Raw genomic sequence first — 15,902 nt, forward strand, 5'->3', positions numbered from 1 at the left:
TTTTAGGAAAAATTAAACATAGCTAAAATATGAATAAGCGATCTCCAGGTCTTCACCAGACATAAGTAGGTATAAAGACTGTGCATAGTGGGTCACTATAGTTACTTTATAGTTCAGATAACATGCCAACTTTGAAAATGAGTACACTGAGTTTGGTAGTTGGATAAGGAGGTTTATGAACTACCTATAAATCATTCAGCATATAATCTTGCTTGTTAAGCATGCCCAAGAGCATTTAGAGCAGGGGTCTTCAAACTTGGCCCTTTTATGACTCATGGACTCCAACTCCCAGAATTCCTCAGCCAGGCATGCTGGCAGAGGAATTCTGGGAGTTGGTCCATGAGTCAAAAGAGCCGAGTTTGAAGACCCCCTGATTTAGATGGTCAGAAAGAATGACTTTTCACAGCAGTTAATGGCAAGAGTAATAAATTGCAGCTTTGAATTGTAGGGGAAGAGGGTGATTTTTAAAAATTCCATTTTGGGGCTCTGACTGTTTTAGATCTGATATGGGAGCCATAAGCTTTAGTCTATTGTGTACGGACAGACTTAGCCATTTTCTGACTTTTTTACATTGGTTTCAATAAGACTTGACTAAGTTTGCCTTGATCCAATCAATAGCAATCTTAACTAGCATCTTAGACTAGATGTTATCTTCTGGGGATATATTGGAATGGAATGGGAATGGGAATGGAATGGAATGGAATGGAATAGGAATGGACCTTGGAGGTCTTCTAGTCCAGCCCCCCCCCCCCCCCCCCGCTCAAGCAGAAGAACTTATACCATCTCAGACAAATGACTCTCTAGCCTCTTCTTATATTAAAATGTGGGGAACAGTTTTCAAATATAATCTGTCAGTTGATGTATGAGACTGTCTAAAGGTGTTCATCCTAATATAACTTATGTTTTTATTTCAATGGTGTGATGCTAATTTGTGTGGATTTCAGTGGTGCATTGCTAATGTGTGTGGATATGTGTATCTACTTGCCTACTCACAATTTGCAGGGATACACCAAGATGCTGCTTAGATCTGTCCAATCTCAGCAGCGGAGAAGAGAAAATTGCTTTCACCTTCAGTCAGTCTCCAGGAGCACTGGAAACTGGTAATAATTGCTACCTGCTCTAAGAGTTTTAGTTCTGCTATTAATGAGCAGTTTTTATACAACATGTAGGTACTCCTCAACTTACAACAGTTCATTTAGTGACTGTTCAAAATTACAACAGCACTGAAAAAAGTAACTTATCGCCATTTTTCACACTTGCAACCGTTGCAGCATCCCCATGGTCATGTGATAAAAATTTAGAAGCTTGGCAACTGAATCATATTTCTGACGGTTGCAGTATTCCAGGGTCATGTGATCCCCTTTTGCAACCTTCTGACAAGCAAAATCAATGGGGAAGCCAGATTCACTTAACAACCACTTTGGTAACAATTGCAGTGATTCACTTAACAACTGTGATAAGAAAGATCATAAAATGGGGCAAAATTCACTTAACAAATGTGTCGCTTAGCAACATAAATTTTGGGCTCAATTGTGGTTGTAACTCAAGGACTACCTGTATATATAAAAGCAAGTTTTGTTGTCACAGACATATCATTTCATCTCTTATATGAACTCTAGTATTCTAACAAGTTTAGGTAATTACTAGAACTAAAGCTAAGAGAAATGGTCTTAGATTGGTTTTTAGTAACCTCAAATGCAATTATCTGTACTATTTTATTTAATATATTTGTTTCCCAAGGCAGTATATTGATATGTTTATAGATCATAACAAACCTAGAAATAAACCCAAGCCAGATATCCATGTAAATTTCACTGCTATATTCCAGGTTTACAAAAAGTATAGAGCTATACACACAGCTGCCTCTTTTATCTATTGAAGTAGTACTGCAATTACAGTTTACTGCCAAGAAGTATAGTTTACAAAATTTCATTTTTAAAAAAGATTACAAAAATTGCAAACCACTCCTTGATTTCACTACTTGTATTATATTATCTATATAATTTCTTACATGATGAGCTTGGTTTAATAGAGCTATGTGGTTTCTTATGTGATAGGCTTTTGTTTATGGTTTGTGGGACTCTAGCTGTATCTTAAACAACTGAATATATTTTGCAAGCCTGTATTCCATATTGATTGGACTTCTTTAGCTCAACCAGGATAACTAATTTTTAGATACGATAGAAGATGATTTAATCAGTTCACTCTGATTTGAATTCCTTAAGCTCAGGTGTATTTGCTATTTAATAGTATAACTATTCCTAGGTTTTCAGACTTCTATTTTCTCATTTTGTGACTTGTAGATAAAAATAACTTAACAGAATTCCAGGATCAACTGTAAGTTCTACCTACTGATTTTATAGCTTACCATATTATCCTTATTTTCATTTGGGTTTAATTGATCTGCTGTCAAAATTGCAAATAGTCCTAAATTCCTTTGTAGCACTTCTATTAACTCAGCAGTGGCCAATTTTGCTCAGCACTGATGTATTAAATAAGTTTGTGCGTCTTGCTTAGTCAGACTCCTGGGTAAGAGCCTATTTGCTCCTTTCTCAGGTGGTGTGGCTACACTTGACCTCCACCTCCAAATAAAAAAACAAATTTAAAAAATGCAGTTCAATCCTTTCCTTTGACGTTACAAATCCTTTACTGTGATTTCATTTTTAGCCCTCAGCTAGCCTCGGATGCAAGTTATTTCCCCAGCCCAAGCTTGCTCATCTTGGATTTATTTATTTACTAGCTGTATCCAGCCACGCGTTGCTGTGGCTCAGTCTGGTAAAAGCGTGTGTTGCTTTTACGTACAACAGATGGCGTTGTTTTTCAAAAAAAGCATGTTTTACCTGTCACAGGTGTGACATCTATATAATATAGGTATATAAAAACACGTGCGTATTCGAATGCAATGTTGTGTCAAAATTTCAAAGCAATCGGTGAAGAACCTTCGGAGATTTAAGATTTTGAACAAACGAACATTTACATTTTTATTTATATAGATAAAACTTATTGGCCATCCACCCTACCATAGGATAAGTCTGGGTGGCTTACATTTACATCTAAGTTAAAACATAAAAAGTTAAAATCAAACATTAAAACCAAAGACACAGGAGGGTGGGGGGGAGTGGGGGGGAGGTGGAATCTGTTATTGCTCAATCAATCACCTCCCATTGTGCTGTTCCCCCACTGGGGCCCCAAGCCGACTGGCAAAGTCATGTCTCTGGGCCCTTACAAAAAGATACGGTTGGGACCAACCTCATATGGGGGGGCAGATGTTCCAGAGGCAGGAGCCACAGCAGAAAAGGCCCTCCTCCTGGACCCTCCAGCCAGAATAATTGGCGTGACAGGACCCACAGCATGCCTCCTCTGCCAGCACAAGAGGTATGGGCCAATCCCAATGGGGTGAGACGGTCCTTCAAGTAACCTGGACCCATGCCATGAAGGCCTTTAAAGGTGATCACCAATAGTTGAATTATACCCAGAAGCAGTCTGGTAACCAATGCAGCTTGCAGAGCAGTGGTATTACAGGGGCCATTCTTGGGGCTCTCAAAACTACCCACTCTGCACCAACTGTAGTTTCCAAATGCTCTTCAAGGATAGCCCCATGTAGAGCGTTTTACAATAGTCCAGCCGTGGAATGACTTGGGATTGAACAACTGAGCACAGGGAATCTTGATCCAAGAATGGCCGCAACTGGTGCACAACATAGAGTTATTTTTACTCAGCATATGATGCAAACCAAGCCAACTGTGATTTATTCAATAAACTATTGAATGGTTAAACAAAACATAACATATCCCAGGATGTGAACCAGGTATCCATGGGATTAGATTGGGGTGCATTTAGTATGCTAAATTTTTACTCCATTCATACCAAGGATCTCTGACTAGCTTTCTTTTTCTCTCAGCAGAGACTCAAGGAAGCAGTGTGTGCAGTTCCTCCAGGTATATCCTTTCTGCTATGATGGAGTTACCTTATGAGAGACTTTGAAGTGAATCTGAGAACCAGGAGCACCAATTTGTTGATGCTCTTAAGTCTCATATCATAAATCAATATACATACATACCAAACCAGAACTTGACAATGCCATTCCTCTTGATATTTTAGCCTGAGGTATTGTGCAGCACACCAAATTACCTCCAGAAAATTAGCAGGGAAATTCAGTGCCCTTCGATGAACAAGAGAAATGTGAGTATCTATTGTAGCCGATGGACTTTTCTATAAGTACCCACAATCTTCTGCCAAGATCTAGGTAGATCTTTCTGCTTCATGGCAGTGATGTCCGCTCTAGTTTTTCTGATATGGGAAAAAAATATGGATGATACTTTCCAGGGGCAAATTGCAGATATTTCTAAGGGTCATGAGGGGATGAGGCATTTTAACTCAATATCCATTGTAAGCACATTTTGTAGTTGCAACCACAGAAAATTGCAAATGGCCATAAGGCCATGATGGGGGAGTGCGGCCATTGTAACTTTGAAATCAGGTTGTAAGCACTTTTGGGGGCGGTTCCATCATAACTCTGAACAGTTAGTGAGGACTACCTGTATATTCTGGTAGCTCTTAATAGATTTTTGCTGATTAGGACTAAATGATGAGTTTTTACAATTTGAGTATTAATAAGGGCTGAGATATGAAAAGAAGTTTATTGAAATACTGCAGAAGGTGTTAAGTTACTGAAGTTGTTTATACTTGTCTGGAAGAAGGTGAGGATCAGTGAGGTAATGCAGCAGGAAAAAAAGGCAACTTTGATTGCATTAAAAGAAAAGTGTTTTTTAAACGATGAGATAGCTTTGTTTTATCCTGTGTTTGCCAACCCCCACTTTATTATTTATTACATTCGGTTTTGGCACTATATTTTAAAAAAGATTCAGAAGATCAGGAGAAAAGAAGTGTGGAAACCACAGGGAAAAAGACCAGTTGCAATACTTTGGTTAGGAAGATTTGAATACAATATGACTCTAGTATTTTGGATCTCGTTGAGTGGAAATCAAAACACATACAGGTACTTTGTGACTTAACGACCACAGTCAGGACCAGAACTTCCATCACTAAGTGATACAATTGCTAAATGAGTCATCATGGGGCCACACCCAATGTTATGATCTTTTTGCCATAGTTGTTAAGCAAATCACACAGTCATTCATCAGATTGCTTGTTGGAAGCTGGCTGAGAAGGTCATAAATGGCAATCATGTGACCTTGGGAGGCTGCAACCATTGTAAATATGAGCCAATTCCAAGCACCCAGATCACGATCACGCAACTGCAGGTCGTAAGTGCAAAGATCACCTGTAAGCCATTTTTTTCCAGTGCTGTCATAACTTTGTATGCTTGTTAAATGAATGGTCGTAAGTCAGGGACTACCTGTACAGTAAACATTGGCCTGTTTGAAAAGCAGTGCATTTCATCTGTAATTGTTTTTCTTTTCCAGAAAGCAGAGGATTTAATGGACTGTGAGATGAAATATCTTGGCAGCCCAATGGATGCTTCAGGAATCCCAGAAGCCTTGGACAGCTTTTCTGAGCTCTGTTCCAGTGAAAAGGAAGAAACAGAGGTGAGAAGGATGAGTTAAAAGTCACTTTGTGGGCAGTTGTATTCATTAAATAAAACCAGAGAAAAACAAGGGTAGCTTGCCAACCATGAATAGCAGCGATGCCAAGTAATAGTGATGTTGGGTCTGCTCTGCTGCAAGGCTGGAGGGGGAGCTAAAAGCCTTTGATAAGAGCCATCTGGGTGATCTTTGGGGAAATTGGAAGTAGGAGCTTGTATTCTGTTACACTGAAACATTTTCAAACATTAGGAAAAAAAATGGCTAGGTATTTTGTTCAAAGGACAGGTTTAAATATAGTATTCCAAGACACTACAGATAGTCCTCAACTTACAACAGTTCCTTTAGTGACCCTTTGAAGTTACAACAGCACTGGGGAAAAAATGACTTTATCATTTTTCACACTTACCGACGTTGCAGCATCCACATGGACACATGATCAAAATTCAGCCGCTTGGCAACTGACTCATATTTATGACGGTTGCAGTGTCCCAAAGTCATGTGATCACCTTTTGCGACCTTCTGACAAGCACAGTCAATGGGGAAGCCAGATTCACTTAACTTGCTATTAACTTAACTGCAGTGATTTACTTAACGACTGTGGCAAGAAACATCATAAAATGGGGCAAAATTCACTTAACAAATAGCAACAGAAATTTTGGACTCAATTGTGGTTGTAAGTCGAGGACTACTCGTATAAACATCTAGGGTTCAAGTCTGGTCACTGCATTTTTGATGATAATTATCGTGGTGGTGAGAAGTTTATATATTAGTTTTATCCTGAGGAGAAGATTCAGACTTGACTTGGGACTGATCTCTTAAAACCTAGATATAATTCAGTTTGTTTTTTTGCCACTAGCTAAATTTCTAAGAATTTACATTAAAATGTAATTTATTCATATCCCTATGGCAGCATACTAGAATAAGGAAAAGTTCATTCCTTCTGGGATTTCAATAATGAGTTGTTTTAGATTTCCTAATCCAGTAATTTCAATCATGACATGCAACGTATCTCAAAATATTGAACATTGTTAGCAGAGATTCTGTGAACAACGTCTGTTTCTCTTCTGCCAGATAAAAACAAACACCCCTAATTACAGCTTGCTCCAAAGCCCAACAGGATTTCTTCTATTCATTTGTCATCAGTTCTAGAGCTTGGTCACCTCAGAAATACCTCCTTTCTGTATCTATAGACTTCTAAATGAACTGTTGTAAGAACAGATAGTCCTCGGCTTAACGACCACAATTGAGCTCAAAATTTCTGTGGCTAAGTGAGACAGTTGTTAAGTGAATTTTGCCCTGTTTTATGACCTTTCTGGCTGCTGTTGTTACGTGAATCACTGCAGTTGTTAAGTTAGCAACAGGGTTGTTAAGTGAATCTGGCTTCCCCATTGACTTTGCTTGTCAGAAGGTCGCACAAAGTGATCACATGACTTATGTAACCGTCATAAATATGAATCAGTTGCCAAGTGTCTGAATTTTGATCATGTTTGATCATGTGGTTGTAAGTGTTAAAAACGGTCACAAATCACTTTTTTTTACTGCCACTGTAACTTCAAACGGTCACTAAATGAACTGTTATAATTCAAGGACTACCTGTACTAAAATATACTCATCCTTTCATCCCAAAATTTATGTTTTTGTTTCACCCACACAGCCAATCAGCTGGAGCCCTTCCGGCTCCTGGGGCTTCTGCCGAGCCCAGACAGTCCTGCAGCTGCAGCTGCCTCTCCTTCAGGCTTGGGTCGCTTCAGCTCATTCCCCTCCCCAGCTACACTTCTCTAGGACGGTCACCTACCACCTGCCACGTGGCAAAGTACCACAGGTGGTACGCGTACCACCAGTTGAAAAGCCCTGCTGTAGAGTATGGAATTGCCATCCAGATCCTGGCAGAATTAAAGGAAGGGTTGTATTTTTTGTTAATAGAAGTGGTTCTGCATTTGCCACTCTTCTGATTCAGTACAATGAAATAGCTCCGGGTTCAGCATAGTCAGATGAATAAGAGGACTGAAAATATTTTGTAAAGTGAGCTTCCTCCATTGAAATCCTTCTTTTGTACAACTATTAAAGTTGTAAGTGCCTAATGTTCTCTTTTTATCTGGCAATAATTTTTTTTTAAAAATGTTTGTTTTCTCCTGTGATTCTTCCACAGAAATCCTTTTCTGGGCACCACTGTAGCATAGCTGACTTGTTGTCTGGACCACTCCTTGCTCAGGACATCAATATTAGTGAGGTAAATAGGGACTTTTTAATCAGCAATTTAGTTAACTCAGGTTGCCTTGTAGCCAGTAGCAATAACATCTTGTCTTCCAAATGATCCAGACTGGAAACAGCAGCAGCTTTAAAGGCTCAAATTTTAACATGTTTATGGCTGGGCCATTAAAACAGTTTGTGGACTGATTTGCAAGGCTGTCAGACTCATCTGAGAGAGGTAGCAATACTTATATGGAAGTACAGTTGATAGAAAAATCTATCCCTCCCATCAGTCAATCCCTCTTAATGAGACTGATGCCTTGAAGCCTTACCAGTGAAATGTAGGGTCCTTCTCTCCTGCTATCTTGATCTCCCTGTTTGTTTGGCACACTTAGCAGGTCTCCATGAACAAGAGCCGCCTCTTCCGATCTCCATCTCTGCCAGAAAAACTAAACAAGCCTGCATCAAAGAGGACAGTGAGAAGCTATGATGATGAAACTCCAACTAAGGTGAAATGGAAGAGCAGCCCAATCCAAGAAGGGCCAGATGGGGTAAGAAATAGCTGGATATGGTCCTCACATCCCTTTTCCCTAAATTCCTGGGTCTTGGTATCAAGGCTAGAATGGTAGTTGGATCAACTATGTCAGGAGTAGGTAACCTTGGCTCTTTTATGACTCGTGGACTTCAATTCCCAGAATTCCTGAGCCAGCCATGCTGGCTCAGGAATTCAGGGAGTTGAAGTCCACGAGTCATAAAAGAGCCAAGGTTGCCTACCCCTGAACGATGTCAACAAGAATAGGTGTTTTTCTCTTGTTCAAAGAGAGGGAGACAAAACAGCTAAGATGTTTAGAGGAGCCTTGCTGGCCAGAAATCTGTTTATTCTGTTTCATCCACTGGTCAGCGGATTACACCCAGTTTACACATTTGAGGGAGCTAACTCTCTTCTATTGCTATATCCAAACAATCAGCATTTAAGAAGTGATACATTGGATTCAACTATAATCCATAGTCCTGCTATCCCTGCATTTATTTGAGCTAATTGGATTCAGATGATGTTCAGACTGCTTTGTAGTTAGTTCATAGCACAGAAGGATTACAGATAGTTCTAAAGCACGGGTGTCAAACTCGCCACGTCACGTGACGTGTCACGACGTATCACGACTCTTTTTGCATTGCCGGGAATGGGGTGGGCATGGCTTCGGTATGATGAAACCGGCCCATGGGCCGGCAGTTTGACACCCCTGTTCTAAAGGATCATAAACTTTCTTTCATCACTATCTCAGAAGTTCAGGTGTTTTGCTCCAAGATTTTGCACTAGCTTTTGTTGAACTGCATTTGTCAATTAAAACTCATTCACTCAATTTAGAGAGTCTTTTGAGCTTTATTTTTAATGTAGCACCCCAGATAGGTTTCCATTTAAAAGGCAACAGTCCCATACTGGTCCTTAAAGAATTCTACCTTGTACCTCTTGCCATTAGGATAATAGTCCATTTATTCCTAATCGCTGCTTTAAAATTACTGTTTTAAATCTTTTTATCGTAAGTTCTTCGTGATCTGTTTTGTAACCTTTATTGTCCATTTGTATTTCCACTGTTTGTTTTGTTTTCATTTGGTTAGGAATTCTTTTTTTTTTTAATTGACGTTTCCTTGCAGTCGTATAATTTCTAATTTGCTCATTAACTGAACTGGGGTCCTCCTATATTTATGGGGCCGTTCTTGATCCCAAGTCTATTTATAGTTTTCTCATGGTTTAAATTCAGTGGTTTTGGTCAGACTGACAGTTGAGTCAGTCAATGAATGGCATGTCAAGGGTCCCATTATGCTTGTATCTAAGTTTTCCTCTAGTATTAAATATTTCAATTCTCCCGCTTTGACGCGGATCTTTGTATTTTTTGTAGAAATATTTAAGCATGGTTTCAGTTAATACTTTGTTATTTCAAGCTTTTTCATACACAGAAGACTGATCCTCGCAATTATTTCTCTGCAAATGTATTGATGGGTTACCTGCTTGTTTATAGGTTGTGCTTTTGAAGAAAACAGCGTCCCTTTCTGACATCGAGATTGTCAGAGCCCTTGATCAAGACCATGGCTTCAGGCAGTTAATTGGTGATTTCTCTGGCGTAGGTCTCTTCTTGCTTCTCTAATTCTTTTTTCGGGCGGGTAGGAAGAAGAATGCCGACTTTGCCCATGCCATGCTATCTCAAACCTCCCCTCCTAATAATTGAACAATGCTGAAACAGTTTTCTGTACTGGACTTTCTCAGTCTAGACCAGGGGTAGTCAACCTTGGCTCTTTTATGACTCGTGGACTTCAACTCCCAGAATTCCTGAGCCTGGGAATTGAAGTCCACGAGTCATAAAAGAGCCAAGGTTGACTACCCCTGGTCTAGACATTGATGAAAAATTCATCAGTATGGGAAATTTGAGTATGTGTTGGCAGACAAGACCTACTGTGGTCTGGTACAGATTAGAGGAATTGTTTGTCATATCCTATAGCTGGGTGATTAAGACCTCCAGTTAAGAATTGTATGAACAGCAGCAGCTCACACTAGCATAATGCTATCTACTTCACTTTTAGAAATTCTGATAAGCATGATTCTAATGCACCAAAATCAAATGAAAAGTCCCTTCCTTGACTGTGTGATGTGAGACTCATCTGTGGTTGGCCATTCTCACAGATTACCAAAGGGCTCTGAAATGGACACTAAATTAACCTGAAATATCCTTGTAACTTTTGAGCATGTTTTATTGTAGATTCTGCCATCTGTTGTTACTTTTCTTAGGGAAGAGGTTAATGTGAGTCCCTCTTTCCATTCTCAAGCAATTCTTAAGATTAACAATACTCTGTACTAGTCAGTGTGATGCCCAGCTTAAGATAACTGCCAGAATGCCATTAATAGATTTATATTTTGAATTTTTTTAGTACCTAACTAAAAGTGCATATTAATTTTTCCCAGATCCAATGAATCTTAAATTAATGTTCTTAAAATATCTAGAGCTCATTTCTGCAAAGAAGCATTAGGATATATATAGAAAATGGAATTTGTGATAAATAAAATCACAAATTCCATTTTCTATATCTGTTATAATGTAGTAAATCTATTACTACATTATCCTGAATTCAATTTAAAACAACAGTTACAAGAGCAAACTAGTGAAAAGTGATTGCAAACAAATTTTAAATCTGCCTAGATGAGCTTGCCTGCCTAATAAAATAGAGCGTTGCTTATATTAAATTTGAGCAAAGCAATATCTCTGATACCAACACATAAATAGCTATCCAGGTATAAATGTTGCATGAATTGGTACAATAATACCCAGAAACTGAGTTATGAGCAAAAAGTTATGAGCCATATACATTTTCATAATTTTGTTTTTCAAGCCTGGTGTGATAAATGCACTCCATGCTGCTTTTTTATCCTTGTCACATCCTTCTATTACTATTCTGTGATCCTGATTACTTGAATAATATGTACACTATAATATATTGTGGTGGTGTTATTGCAGTGCAGCCTGGAGCAACTTGGAATAATCTCTACCATGATACTAGTCACAGTAAACAATCTTTATTTGGCTTTGAAAAATTAGGCAAACCAGGAAAAACTCACCATTCAGCAAACTCTCACAAGGGAGGATACCAAATATTCATTGATGTTACATATGTAGGAACAAAATAAAATATACTTAATAAATTTAAATATTTATTGCATCACACATATATATATATATTCCCTCCCACCCCTTTCTGAGAGTAAATGGATTTTCAGGCAAAAACATTTCAGGCAATAATTTTCAACAGTGTCTGAAATAGCTCAGAAAAAACAACTTAGTATATGGCCCAAACAATTATATTGTCTTCAAAGCATGTAGGAAGTTTTGAACAGGGAGTCATACTGTATATTTATTATTTTGCTTCTTAATATACATGTAGGTGAAACATTTGCAAATTTACTTTGGGGCATTTTCTCCTGAATCCAGTGTATCTTATTTCCCAGCAGTTGCATTCAGGATTATTTTGCTGGTGTTAGGATTTATCTAGCTGAGGCTTGAAAAAGTTAGAGAAACTTTTGAATTGTTGAAATTTTAAACATGAATGTGTTTCTCTAGGTGTATGCATTGCCAACAGTCACAGGAAGGCATTCGGATCTGAGATATATCACTGCGGATACTGTGAGCAATCATGCCTGCTTTAAAGTGTTTATATGTCTGACTTTCTCTTTCCTTTTGACTTTGCAAATACTTTCTCAGACCAGCTGAATTCTAGCTGTACCTCCTTTTTATTTAGGGTCACTTGGTTCTGTAAAAGTTTCAGAAGATAGCTGAGCGGGTCTTGCTGCAGTACCTAAGCAAGCAAGCTTCTCTGTCCTTAACATTCTTCGGTAGAGTGTCTAAGTGACTTCAGCTATACCACGGGTCGGCAACCCGCGACTCTGGAGCCGCATGTGGCTCTTTCAGTCTTCTACTGCGGCTCCCAGTCCTCCTCCTCCATTTGCAGAGAGACAGAGACAGAGAGAGGCACTTGCGCTTCCCTTCTCTCTCTCTCTCTCTCTCTCTCTCTCTCTCTCTCTCACACACACACACACACACACACACACACACATTTACTTACTTAGTGGGGGAAGAGGACTGGCAGACCAAGGGCAGAAGAGAGCCAGCCCAATAAGAATGTGTGTCAGCTTGTTGGAGAACAGTGGCCAGGTGAGCAGAAGATCAGAGAGAGGGAGAGAGGGGAGGAGAGAGGAAAGAGAGAGAGAGAGGGAGAGATAGAGAGAGAGAGGGAAAGGAAAGAGAGGGAGGGAGAGGAAAGAGGGAAAGAAAAAGAAAAAGGGAAAGAGGGAGAGAGAGAGAGAAAGAGGAGAGGGAGAGGAAAGGGAGGGAGGGAGAAAGAGAGAGAGAGAGGGGCGTTTTATCAGGTTCGCCTGATCCACCAGTTGCGTCCTTTTCTGGACCGGGACGCCTTGCGCACAGTCACTCAAGCTCTCGTCACCTCCCGCCTGGACTACTGTAATGCTCTCTACATGGGACTCCCTTTGAGGAGCACCCGGAGACTCCAACTGGTCCAGAACGCGGCCGCGCGGGCGGTGATGGGAGGGACTCGTCGCTCCCATGTAACACCGCTCTTGCGCGAGCTGCACTGGTTACCAGTGGTCTTCCGGGTGCGTTTTAAGGTGTTAGTTACCACCTTTAAAACGCTCCATGGCATTGGACCTGGTTACCTCCGAGACCGCCTTCTGCCACAGATTTCCTCCCACAGACCGGTACGCTNGATGATTTTAATATAATTTTAATTACGACACAGCTACTAATATTTGGCTTTTAATTTGGTTTTAGAGGGGTTTTTATTTTGGTATTTATTTATTTTATTTTGGTATTTTATTGTTACTTGTTTTTAATATGCTGTGCACCGCCCTGAGTCCTTCGGGAGAAGGGCGGTATATAAATCAAATTAATAAATAATAAATAAATAATAAATATATATCTGGATATTTTGATTTTTTTTAATTAAGAGATGATGTATGGGGATAATTATGCTGTATTTAAAGATGGTAGATAAGCTACTAAAATTGTTTTCACCTGTTGGGATGAAGGAGAAAGGGTTTTTTTTCCCCTCTTTCTCCGGCATAAAAATTTGTTTTCTTTGTAGCAGTTCATTGATTTCATAAATGCAACACACTATAGTTTTTTTATACATAGCATAAAGGTAAAAAAAGGATATACTGTATGCAGTGTTATCTTCATTTTAGATGTCAAAAGGGTTTTGTGGCTCCCAATGTTTTCTTTTCTGTGAGAAACGGGTCCAAGTGGCTCTTTGAGTGTTTAAGGTTGCCGACCCCTGAGCTACACCATAGTCTACTTTTTAATGGGTAATAGGCAATAAGTAAAGGGCTATAGGTAGTCTTTTACCAGTAGGGAGGGAAGAAAGGTTTATTTATTCCACATTTATTGAACTCTCCAGCCAAACTGCTTGGGATAGCATTTATTCTTTGACTTCATAATAACTCTGTGAGTTAAGTAAAACTAAGAGATGAAGATTACATCAGTGTGGGTGCCATTTTGCTCTCTTTACAGATGGTAGCGCTGCTCCACAATCAATTTCAAAGCCTTATAGAGAAGTTCTATATTGTTGACTGCCGCTATCCCTATGAATATCATGGGGGCCACATCAAGGTGAGGGATTCTTATTCTGGATGAATCGTGTTCTGCAAAGGAACTCATACGTAACATGCTTGAGGACTGTTGTCTTAATAGCAGCACTCCTGGTCAGGTGGTCTTCCGTTATGTTGAAGTAGAGCCCCCAGCCATGATCTGGGGCCTACTTATAGCAGAGCCCAATATTTTGTTTCTTTTTTACAGGGGGCCTTGAATAGCCACAGGCAAGATGACTTATTTGAACTTTTCCTGAGGAAGCCTCTGCTTCCATCATCACCACAGAAGCGCCTCATCCTTGTATTCCATTGTGAATTTTCTTCTGAAAGGGGTCCCAAGATGTGAGTGTGGACCACAGAGGGCTGTGGAGGGGGAGGGGGCTTTTTGGAAAAGGGAAACAGATGGTTTTGGAAGTCCCTGGATAGGCAGGATAACCAGTTGCCTTGCTGTGAAGGTGTCGTTACCTGAGAGAGGAAGACCGGGCCATGAATGAATATCCTGCCCTGCACTATCCTGAACTTTATGTTCTCCAAGGTGGCTACAAGGAGTTCTTTCTAGAAAACAAGGTAACCATGAGACAAAAACTGTTACATTATGTAGAAATGCATTTTATCTGTCAGATACTGATGATAAAATAGCAAAGAATCTTATCTTCTTTCAGCATTCCATATCTTTTTACCTAGCTTGATTTTAAACCAAGAAACATTCACCTTTCAACACTATAGTAACAAAAATGAAAATCTGGCTAGTAAGAAGCAGTTAAGAAGTAGGTATTATTTGTATAAAGATTCGGCCAATTTAATCTAAAACTTTTAACTAATTAGCACCAGGCAAATTTCTGGATATTCCATTTCAGGTAAGGTCTTAATCACTATTCACTTCACTTCTGGAAAAGATACATCATAGAAAGGTTTTTGTCACTGATTTTACCATTTAGATTTCTACGTAGCCCTACCTATTTTTGATTCAAGCTACAGAGATTGAAATTAGCACTTTGAAATGAGTCGAGTTCTTTTAAAATGAGAAAAATATTCTGTTTGACAAAAGACACAGTATTTTGTATAAACTGACATCTACGAGTTGTCTTCAGAGGCAGCCCCATGGACAATACATCCCTTGGTCTAATCCAGCACTCTGCAGCTCCCAAGCTCCCAGAATGGTGCTGTAGGCAGATCGTTGGGCAAAGATTTTCTTTACTAGATGCTACCCCTATTTGAATTATGTTCAAATTTAGGATATTGTTTGGAAAAGTATGTAACAATCCTATGCTTAAAGAATCTTTAAGAACAAAAAAAACACTGCATTTTATAATGCATCAGAAAAAAGAATGCAGTTATAAAACAACTGAATATCCTTTTCATATGCACTAAGACAGGTAAAAGTGCTGGACTGGAAAGTGGAGATCCAGGTTCAGATTCCCAAAACCATGAAGCTTACAGGGTATATCCTGGCAAATCACATGCTTTCACATTTATCCACACAGGATAATTGATACAGGATATAGAAAAAGAAAACAAAAGTGGGTGGAACTATGTGCCTAAAGGGAGGTGCTTTGAGAAATCAAGGGGAAAATATTTTCACACATTACTTGTGTTTGGTTTGGAACACCTAGATCCAGATTTGGGAAGAAATTGCATCGAGGAATGACACTGGGGTTTTATTTTTGCACTCAGTAAGGCATCCAGAGTCACAATAAAGTGAAACAGCATTGGGGAACTACCAGAGGACTGGAAAAGAGCTGATGTAGTTCCCATCTTCAAAAAAGGGAAAAAAATAGATCCAGGAAACTACAGACCTATCAGCCTGACCTCAATACCTGGCAAGATTCTGGAAAAGATAATCAAACAACAAATCAGTGAACACCTAGAGGCAAACAAAGTCATTACTAAAAGCCAACATGGGTTTGTCAAAAACAGATCATGCCAGACAAATCTTATTGCATTCTTTGATCAAGTGACAAAATTAGTGGACCAGAGGAATGCTGTGGATATAATTTACTTGAACTTCAGTAAGGCATTTG

At 39.3% G+C, this 15,902-nt stretch overlaps 1 protein-coding gene across 1 annotated transcript in view; it reads left to right on the plus strand.

The window, feature by feature from the left end:
- Positions 1-1,002: 1,002 nt before the first annotated feature.
- The window catches only part of LOC107299702 (M-phase inducer phosphatase 1-A-like), a gene marked incomplete at its 5' end in the record, with an annotated part of 20,991 nt that continues 6,091 nt past the window's right edge, over positions 1,003-15,902 (plus strand). The window contains 10 exons of the mRNA XM_029286833.1: positions 1,003-1,100; positions 1,829-1,839; positions 5,427-5,549; positions 7,696-7,776; positions 8,135-8,287; positions 9,755-9,856; positions 11,843-11,905; positions 13,805-13,903; positions 14,090-14,223; positions 14,337-14,448. Of these exons, the coding sequence (XP_029142666.1) occupies positions 1,003-1,100; positions 1,829-1,839; positions 5,427-5,549; positions 7,696-7,776; positions 8,135-8,287; positions 9,755-9,856; positions 11,843-11,905; positions 13,805-13,903; positions 14,090-14,223; positions 14,337-14,448 (976 nt within the window). The remainder of the gene's footprint in view (positions 1,101-1,828; positions 1,840-5,426; positions 5,550-7,695; positions 7,777-8,134; positions 8,288-9,754; positions 9,857-11,842; positions 11,906-13,804; positions 13,904-14,089; positions 14,224-14,336; positions 14,449-15,902) is intronic.

The sequence above is a fragment of the Protobothrops mucrosquamatus genome, unplaced genomic scaffold (assembly GCF_001527695.2).
Source record: "Protobothrops mucrosquamatus isolate PMUCROS unplaced genomic scaffold, P.Mucros_1.0 scaffold5306, whole genome shotgun sequence".
In the NCBI taxonomy this organism is placed as follows: domain Eukaryota; kingdom Metazoa; phylum Chordata; class Lepidosauria; order Squamata; family Viperidae; genus Protobothrops; species Protobothrops mucrosquamatus.